An 8,101-nucleotide genomic window follows, 5' to 3' on the forward strand; every position below is an offset into this window, starting at 1 on the left:
TCGGTAAAGCATATTAAATGCGTGTATACCATATGTTAGTTCTAACGGAATTAATAAATGTATTTGGCCCTATTCACAGATATTCTTTCTCAATTTCATTATTTTAAGCAAATGTTTGCTCAGTGTTATTTCATTTACAACACGCCAAACTGTGGTACAAAGGCAGCGTTGAAAACATTTAATGCACACAATTGACTTGAGTAGAACTTCTCTCTACAGATATTATGTTAGTCAACGCGTTTAGCAGATGTCTTAAATGTATATAGAAAAATGGTCTTAATTTGTAAATTCATTTTGCGTCACTGTGCTAAGCACAGGCTCTACCGAGGCTCCGTCGTGCTACAGGTGCGCCTATTGCTTTAATATCTTTTTGTGGCTGAAACACGCAGGTAGCTCACGGTAGCAACAACTCCTATCAAATTTACATTTGTTTATACATACACGAAAGTAAGTAACTAATTGAAACTGACGTAGATAATTAAAGTGCGTAATTGTGGGCATGTGTATACGCAAAGGTGATTACCATCTGAAAACGCGTGAAAATAAGTAAAACTAAGAGGCTAGAGTACGCCATTTGTTGTTCCATTTAACAAATGACATGTTAAGTAAATTGTTCAAATTAGCTTATCGATCATGTATATGGTGTGGGAGAGAAGTTAGATCAAGGATTTGTTCTTCTTTACAGAACATTTCATTATTTTATAGACTTTGATTTCGAATCTTTATAATCTCTATAAAATATCTCTATAAAAAACATAATTAATAATTTTGTTTGGCACCTTCGCTGTTACATATTATTATTTATCACCTTATAACGATTGACAGGTAATGAAAGCAAAATACTATAGAGTTAAATTTAGTTTTTGCATGCCAAACAGTTACACTAGACCAGCGAGAGCTAAAATCAGTTAGGCCCTAAGACTGTGTGCTTAATTTAGGTATATACCTCTATAACTAGTATGACTAATAAATTTGTGTTTGTGTGACATTTGTATGGCTCAAGGGTGTAATTAGTGATAGCGACATGAAACCGAAACAAGTTACAAGCACTGAAACAATTTAATGGGATTTTTTTTAAATTTGAGATTATCAGGTATTGATAATCTTAAAAATTGTCACGCAACTGGAAAAGAGTTTCATTTCAATGTCAACTCCTAATCAAATCGATGGTTGCAGTACGTGTATCTAATTATTATGCTTGCTTAGAATATGTCCACAGCTGTCGGTCCCGAGGCCAGCAATGTGGTCTGCCCCAACTGTCATCAACAGGTAACGACGCGAACAGATCCTACGGCGACCACCAAAACTCATCTGATTGCGCTTATACTCTGTCTTTTATGGTAATCCGCTTTCGATATTCAACAATGAATTTTTAATGACAATCTTATGCTTACAGCTGCTGGCCTTGCGCCTGCTGCGTGTATTGCACAAAGTGCGCTCGCAATACGGATCACTACTGCCCCTCGTGCAATGCTCTAGTTGGCACCTACGAGCGCTAAGGAAGATGGACATGATCTGAGGGCATATAAACTTATTTTCAAATTTATCTTTTACACAACATGAAATCTTATTTAATTGCAAATATAAATCTATAATGCTTATAGCTTAGCAAATCAACACTAGACATCGCGTTTTTAAAGAGTGTTCAGTGCAAAATAATCAGTTGGGCGTTGTTTCTCATTAATAACAACAATTAATAACAAGACCCCAAAGAGTATGCCAAAGACTCCCGTAGGGTATTTCACATTGCGCATACGCCCCATATCCACCACAACTCGGCTCAGCAACTGATGAAACGCTCTTTGTTTGCTCGCAATGTAGCGAAAGCACGCATGCACACGTACACTACAAAACTATAATGCTTTTACCCCACAAAACCTGAGGTTCTGACCAAATAGTCATGCTAAATGCATTTTAGTTTACGGACAAGTTTCAACGTCAACGGACCACAAGAGAAATGGAATCAAAGAATAGCATATATCCGGAGATGCAAGAGGCGCCACCACACTACGGTGAACTGGGCAGCGCACCCACAATGATACCGTCTGAGACAACAATGTCAGCGCCCGGGATGACTCCAGCAGTGATAAATGTGACCCCACAGCAGCCAGTTTTTATGGTGCAAAGTAAGTAGAACTTAGTTGCAAGCAAAATTAGTATTACTGAATGGATCTGGTTATTAAGCACCAGCTCAAAACAATCTGGGAAAAAATCCGACTCTCGCTACGTGCCCCTCTTGTCAGGAGCGTCAGATGACAATTGTGAAGTACGAGCCGAGCACAAAGACTCATCTCTTTGCGCTTGCTATTTGTCTAGTCGGGTGAGTTGAAGTTATATGTATTTTAAGTGTCCTGTATTTTCTAATCCATTTTTTTTTAGTGGCATTTGTTGTTGCTGCATTCCTTACTGCGTAGACTCATGTCAAAGCGCCGTGCACAGCTGCAAGAACTGTGGTGCTTTTGTGGGAGCTTATCAAAACTAAAACTTGATATCGATTCAAATTTTTATATATAATTATCCGTTACTGGCTTTATAATAATGCAAACGTTTTAATTATGTATGATAAATTGTTGCTTAAAATAAACACTAGCAATTTTTTTGGATCCACCAACATTTATACTTAATCATTTTACTCTAAAAGTAAAATGATGCCGCAGCAACAGCATATTATAAATGCATTTATATCTTACATATAGTAGACAAGATCAGTTTGGATATCCGTGCGCATATAGAGCTGATCTTGTTTGGTGCGAAATTGCAAAGTTTTAAGCTGCAACGCGTGCAAGAAGTATGTAGAACGATGCTGGAGAATCAGCGATACGAAAAACGCACTATACATAACGGAAAAAATTTTAAATTCACCACACACACACAACTAATATCGAATTGCTGGAATATACCAAGAGTTGGCGAGTATCATCCAAAAAAGTATGCACATAGTGAGTGCGTATTTTTGCGGATGATACTCGCTAAATTTGTACGGTATATTCCAAAAATTAGATATTTGTTTACATTGTAAAATAAATTTTTAGGATATTTAGTTTTCTTAACTATTGCTGTTACCAACATGGGTGCGTTATTTGGTAAAACAAGCAAGAAGACAACGCCGAGTCGCATAACAGATCATGACAAGGCTGTACTGGTAAGCAAAATAAATTGTCTGATTATAAGTTAATGCATAACATATACAGGTTTTTAATTTGTAATGTAGCAATTGAAGCAACAACGGGATCGACTTAAGCAGTACCAGAAGCGAATTGAGCTACAACTGGAGAATGATAGACTACTGGCGAAGAAATGCTTGCTGCAAGGCAGAAAAGAGTAAGGGGGTTAGATAAAAAACAGAAAGCTGACTCATTCACGAATTTAATTGCAGTCGCGCCAAGCTGTTGCTGCGCAAAAAGAAATATCAAGAGAGCTTGCTGAGCAATGCGGACAAGCAGCTGGAGAATCTGGAGAAGCTGGCTGCAGACCTGGAGTTTGCGCAAGTGGAGATGAAAGTGTTGGATGGACTGAAGCAAGGCAATGCGGCGCTGAAGAAGGTGCACGAAATGCTTGACATCAATGAAGTAGAAAAAATCATGGATGAAACACGTGAAGGCATAGAAAAGCAGCAGGAGATAGATGCCATATTAACAGATGTGCTAAGCACGCAGGATGAAGAGGACGTGTTGGCTGAACTGGATGCGTTAGAGGCGGAGGAGGACGCAAAGGTGCTGCAGTTGCCCGATGTGCCCAAGGAGCAGTTACCAGAGATAGAAACTAACGAAATGGCAGACGAGCCAGAGCAAACCAAGCCCACCAAAGTCCAGGCCACTAAGCAAAGAGTGCTTGTTGAGTCCTAAACTAGCTACATATACACATACATATGTAAATAGCTAAACATTTTTTCCTGTGTGTAAATATTTTGTAAGAATCTTTGTAACAAATGCTTTTAAGGCTTTTATTTGTACGGAAACCATTACTTGGCCTCTTTCGTGTGGCTCCTGCGACTCTGATAGTCATCCCTAATGCGATTGTTCAACTGTTTGTTCTGCTCACGAAGCTTCTCAATTTCGTCGAGCAGCACCACATTCTCCCCGAACAGCTTGTCGTACTTTTTCTGCACTGTTTTGTCCTCTGCAACAGATTTATAGCGCGCCAGTACATTCTCAATTTGCTTACGCTGACGTAGGAACTCGTCGCGTACTTCCGCATCCAAAGTGACAAAGCGCTTTAGCTCATCATCGCTGGCATGCTTGTGGAACAGCTCTTTGACCGCTTTTTTTAGACCCTCTGCAGTGTTGACTTCGCCGGCCACGTAATAAATATCTGTACAGATGGAATTGAGGCATTCTCTAGCCGATTTGGCGCGATGCCTTTCGGTCCGTAGCTCAGCTACGTTGCTTAGGTACTTGTCCCGCATTTCCTTAAGCTGCAACTCCAACGTAATATTATTTTGGTTAAGTCCTTCCAATTCGTTTTCCATTTCAATAATATGTTTGCGCTTGTCGTTAATCTGAAACTCTCTAGGCTCTATTTCCGCCTTGAGTTCGGCAATCTTATGGTTCAGCACTTGCTTGTATTTGTCCAGCTCTTGGTTTTTGTGGAGCAACTCCTGTATACGCTTCTCCTTGGCTCCAATGGCATAGTCTCTGTCCGATATATCCTTTTGTAGATCCTCTATATTACGCTGCTGTTTGGCCATCTTGGATTGCGACTTATAATGCTCCTCCTTCAAAGTTTCAACCTCTTCGAGCAGATTGTCAATTTCTTTGCTCTGGGATTCATATTTCTTTTGCAGTACGCCCGCCTTGCCGCGCCACATTTGCGTTTCATTACGCTCTGCGGTCAACTTGTTTTCATATTCTGTTTGCGTGGCAACCATGTTGCGGTCATTGTCACGCTCCACTTCTTGACAGTATTCGATGAATTCGCTTTTCTTGTCCTGCATTTCCTTCATAAGCTCTCTTATTAAGTCTTTACGCTCGTCCAACTGTTTTTTGTAGTCATTCTCCAGCGCCTCAATGGTATCCTGGAGCGTGCCTGTGGAGTTTTTGAGCTTCTCCTCGTAGCTCTCTCGCAGCTCAAGCATATTCTCACGCAGATTGGTAAACTTTTGATATTCTATTAACATGCGCTCAGAGTATTGATTGGACAGGCTGTCCATCTGAGCGCGAAAGTCCTGCTTCATATCATTTATCTGGAATGTAATCAGATTCATCTCCTCCGTATGCCTAGATTCAATCTCATTGTTTAGCTCCTTGAGCTCTTCCAATGCGCTACAGTAACTGCGATGCACTTCTTGAAGCTGCTGACCATCGAATATCTCATTCTGGCTGAGTTGGTACTGAAACTCCTCTGCCTGCTGCTTGAGGCGAAGCTCCAAGTTCACAATTTGCTCGTTTTTATCACTCAACTGAGTCCTGGGTATCAAAACCTCTTGGCTTTTCATCAAATCCTGATCTATGGGTGCCACTTTTTCCTCTATGTTGTCCATATTCCATATAGCCACAGTACCGTTTTTGGAAATGGCGACCAGCATGGTGCCGTCGTAGGTGAGCCTCAGCTTATTAACAGTGCCATCAAAAAAGCGAAAGTTGCTAAAAGTGCCACCGCCCGCCTCAAGGAAAGGCAGCTGCATATTGAACAGCCCACCCTCATGATCAGCTATAAACATGATGAGGTCTGAGCGCGCTAGACATATATCCGAAACAGAGCCTTTGTTCCTCGATGGTATGGCTATCTCCCTTTGTAGCTCCGAGTTTTGGAACTCACGCAATGTGCCATGATTGGTGCCCGCAAATATGCTCATGGGCTCATGGAAGCTACAGCAGATGGTCACATACTCAGTGCCCTTTTGCACAATCTCCTGCAGTCGAGCGCCCGACTCGATGTCCCATTGATAAATGGCACCCTCGGCACCACCAGATATCAAATATTTATCGGTTCTAGTCCAAGCTACGGATAGGACCGTGCCGTTGTGTCCTTTAAGATTTATAACCACTTCCAGGTTATATACAGATGTAATAGTAATATTGTTGTCGTAGGCAGCGGCCATGAGATGGCCAAAATTCGAATAACGCACATCGTTGCAATGCGGAAAATTATACGTCTTGACAATCTGCAAGAGAAGACAAATAATCAGCTTTTGATCTAATAAAGAGTACATTTCTTACATTCAGGTCATCCATAAAAATTTGGGTTATGCGTAGCTGATCGGAGAAGCCTATGGCTGCCATCAGGCCAGTAGAATTCAGCTCTACTATATTAACATCCACCTGAAACTTGCGCACCAGTTCCACCTTCGCAGTCTCATAATTCCAAATGCGTATCGTCTGATCTCTAGCTGTTAATTAGAATTACAAGTAAATTAGCAACGCAAATGGGAGACACGGGGGGGGGGGGCCCACTTACAAGCCGTCATAATGATAGGTTTCCAGGCGCACACGGATATATCGACAACCTCAGCCGTGTGTATAAGCACGCCCAGAGGCTCGAACTTCAAGTGCTTCGCTTTGAGAGTCTCCGGCACAATGAGTATGCCCACATAGATCTGCGCATGCGAGGTGGTCACTATAACTGTCTCCTGTTTGTGGTCTATAGCCAGGTTGGTAATCTGATACATGGGCTCAGCGTACAGTGTCATCGGTACCGTCAGAATGGTCTTGCGCTCAAACTTAAACTTGGACACCCGCTCGAAAACAAACGCTTTGTTAAAGATAATGAAGGCGAAGCCTTTGGCAAAGGCAGTCATGCAAAGCACACGAAGATCGGCCAGCACGGCCGCCTGTTGGGGCAAGGAGAAGCGCTGCTCCTGTAGCTCACGGTCGCGATCGAACACCTCCTGATCGATCAGCAAATCAACTGTTTCCGCCACGCTCGCTTTCTGGCTAAGCTTCACTTCGCCATTCTCCACCAAAATCAGCTGATCGTTCTCGGTACCCACCATTAGCAGGTCCATTGATAGAAAGGCCATCGAGGTGACGCGATACGTGACCTTAATGTTGTTGCTTAAGCTAAAGCCTCGCTCCGACTTGCTCAGCAACAGCAGTGTACGATCACCACCAACAGCGAGAAAGCTGCAATCATTCGGATTGCCCGCTATGCACTCGGCGCCTCCCTTGGAGCCTGGCAACGTAGCGCGGCCCTCGATAATGGTGCTCGTCTTGTCTAGGACCAACATGAACAGCATTTCCACCGGCGGCTTGGTCACTATGGCTATGGCACGCGAATCCTGCGTGAAGATCATCTGCTGCACCTCTGCATTGCGATGGTTTCCAGGCAGCTCCAGATGACGTCGTTTCTTCAGAGTGGCCAATTCGTAGATAGATATGTAGCGACCGCTGGAGGCAGAAACAACAAGCAAATATAATAATTAAAAAAAAAAAAGAAATGCATTATTATTATTACTTTTTGGAATGCCTTTCCAGAACAGCCAGTAATTTGCGATGGGAGCTGAGCGCAATAACCTCTGGCCTAGTATCTTCCGGAAACCTAAGAAATCGCTGCTTGTTAGACACAAAATCATGAAAGGCCAGCACCCCCTCCACGGGGTAGACGACTTCCCGGCTCAAGTTAAAGTGAACATTGCCAATGACATCGGTGCGCAGACCATAGATAAGCTTCGGCCGTATGACGACTGAGCCTCCTGAGCTGCGTTGTTGTTTGTCATCCATTTTGAGGTATTAACTAAAAAATATAAATTTCTTAACAACAGTTGGCTAACAGCTGAAAATATTAGTTGCAAATCTGCAATTTTTAGACAATAACTCAGTGTATATTGTGTGTGTCTAGCACTCGAAGAGAAAATTCCAAAATAATTTCGATCAAACAACGAACGTTTTGTTTATCAGCCGCTGACAACAATTCCATGGCATTCGGCTGCTGGTGGTGCCTACTGTAGGCAAGCTTACAGGACGCCCCCTGACAACAATTTGTTGCTGCGTTAAGCTTTGAGCTTAGGCTCGCTTTCGCTTTCGCTATTGCTATCGCATTCAATTTTAATCAAAATGCTCGCGGGCAAAATTTGATGAATAATTAATTGAATGCTGTCAAGTGTGCTAGCGCTGTTCAGGCAACTGGCACGCGGTTCTAACGAACATTCGCATCATTAAAAGGA

General features: G+C 42.4%; 4 protein-coding genes across 5 annotated transcripts; 3 read left to right on the forward strand and 1 right to left on the reverse strand.

The window, feature by feature from the left end:
* The first annotated feature begins 373 nt into the window (after positions 1-373).
* On the forward strand, positions 374-1,554 carry LOC108595966 (lipopolysaccharide-induced tumor necrosis factor-alpha factor homolog). The gene is made up of 3 exons (XM_017981253.1): positions 374-447; positions 1,207-1,340; positions 1,397-1,554. Exons 2-3 carry the CDS (start codon positions 1,210-1,212, stop codon positions 1,497-1,499), a joined length of 234 nt encoding a protein of 77 aa, XP_017836742.1. The 5' UTR covers positions 374-447; positions 1,207-1,209; the 3' UTR covers positions 1,500-1,554.
* Positions 1,555-1,765: 211 nt separating this feature from the next.
* Positions 1,766-2,529, forward strand: LOC108595859 (lipopolysaccharide-induced tumor necrosis factor-alpha factor homolog). Of its 2 annotated transcripts, none has more exons than XM_017981150.1 (3): positions 1,766-2,126; positions 2,191-2,320; positions 2,380-2,529. In XM_017981150.1, exons 1-3 carry the CDS (start codon positions 1,958-1,960, stop codon positions 2,480-2,482), a joined length of 402 nt encoding a protein of 133 aa, XP_017836639.1. In that variant the 5' UTR covers positions 1,766-1,957; the 3' UTR covers positions 2,483-2,529. The 2 variants fall into 2 exon arrangements, with proteins under 2 accessions (XP_017836639.1, XP_017836638.1); XM_017981149.1 differs by having other exon boundaries at positions 1,782-2,126; positions 2,185-2,320.
* A 448-nt stretch (positions 2,530-2,977) lies between these two features.
* LOC108597346 (charged multivesicular body protein 6-A) lies at positions 2,978-3,924 on the forward strand. The gene is made up of 3 exons (XM_017983853.1): positions 2,978-3,142; positions 3,212-3,321; positions 3,377-3,924. Exons 1-3 carry the CDS (start codon positions 3,068-3,070, stop codon positions 3,843-3,845), a joined length of 654 nt encoding a protein of 217 aa, XP_017839342.1. The 5' UTR covers positions 2,978-3,067; the 3' UTR covers positions 3,846-3,924.
* LOC108597345 (cilia- and flagella-associated protein 57) lies at positions 3,923-7,781 on the reverse strand. Its single transcript, XM_017983852.2, has 4 exons — positions 7,393-7,781; positions 6,397-7,325; positions 6,159-6,328; positions 3,923-6,103 (listed from the first exon to the last, which is right to left on the reverse strand). The coding sequence occupies exons 1-4, from the start codon at positions 7,656-7,658 to the stop codon at positions 3,962-3,964; spliced, it is 3,507 nt and encodes a 1,168-aa protein (XP_017839341.1). The 5' UTR covers positions 7,659-7,781; the 3' UTR covers positions 3,923-3,961.
* Between the last annotated feature and the right edge of the window lie 320 nt (positions 7,782-8,101).

The sequence above is a fragment of the Drosophila busckii genome, chromosome 2R, assembly GCF_011750605.1.
Source record: "Drosophila busckii strain San Diego stock center, stock number 13000-0081.31 chromosome 2R, ASM1175060v1, whole genome shotgun sequence".
NCBI classification, from domain to species: Eukaryota; Metazoa; Arthropoda; class Insecta; order Diptera; family Drosophilidae; genus Drosophila; species Drosophila busckii.

Excerpts from the sequence above, each read along its gene's own strand:
- LOC108595966 (XM_017981253.1), top strand. The coding sequence starts at position 1,210 with ATGTCCACAGCTGTCGGTCCCGAGGCCAGCAATGTGGTCTGCCCCAAC. Across the intron at positions 1,341-1,396 it reads CTTATACTCTGTCTTTTATG|CTGCTGGCCTTGCGCCTGCT; the intron begins GTAATCCGCTTT and ends TTATGCTTACAG.
- LOC108595859 (XM_017981149.1), top strand. The coding sequence starts at position 1,958 with ATGGAATCAAAGAATAGCATATATCCGGAGATGCAAGAGGCGCCACCA. Across the intron at positions 2,127-2,184 it reads GCCAGTTTTTATGGTGCAAA|CACCAGCTCAAAACAATCTG; the intron begins GTAAGTAGAACT and ends CTGGTTATTAAG. Across the intron at positions 2,321-2,379 it reads CTTGCTATTTGTCTAGTCGG|TGGCATTTGTTGTTGCTGCA; the intron begins GTGAGTTGAAGT and ends ATTTTTTTTTAG.
- LOC108597346 (XM_017983853.1), top strand. The coding sequence starts at position 3,068 with ATGGGTGCGTTATTTGGTAAAACAAGCAAGAAGACAACGCCGAGTCGC. Across the intron at positions 3,143-3,211 it reads ATCATGACAAGGCTGTACTG|CAATTGAAGCAACAACGGGA; the intron begins GTAAGCAAAATA and ends TTTGTAATGTAG. Across the intron at positions 3,322-3,376 it reads TTGCTGCAAGGCAGAAAAGA|TCGCGCCAAGCTGTTGCTGC; the intron begins GTAAGGGGGTTA and ends ATTTAATTGCAG.
- LOC108597345 (XM_017983852.2), bottom strand. The coding sequence starts at position 7,658 with ATGGATGACAAACAACAACGCAGCTCAGGAGGCTCAGTCGTCATACGG. Across the intron at positions 7,326-7,392 it reads CTGGAAAGGCATTCCAAAAA|CGGTCGCTACATATCTATCT; the intron begins GTAATAATAATA and ends TTCTGCCTCCAG. Across the intron at positions 6,104-6,158 it reads TTTTTATGGATGACCTGAAT|ATTGTCAAGACGTATAATTT; the intron begins GTAAGAAATGTA and ends CTTCTCTTGCAG.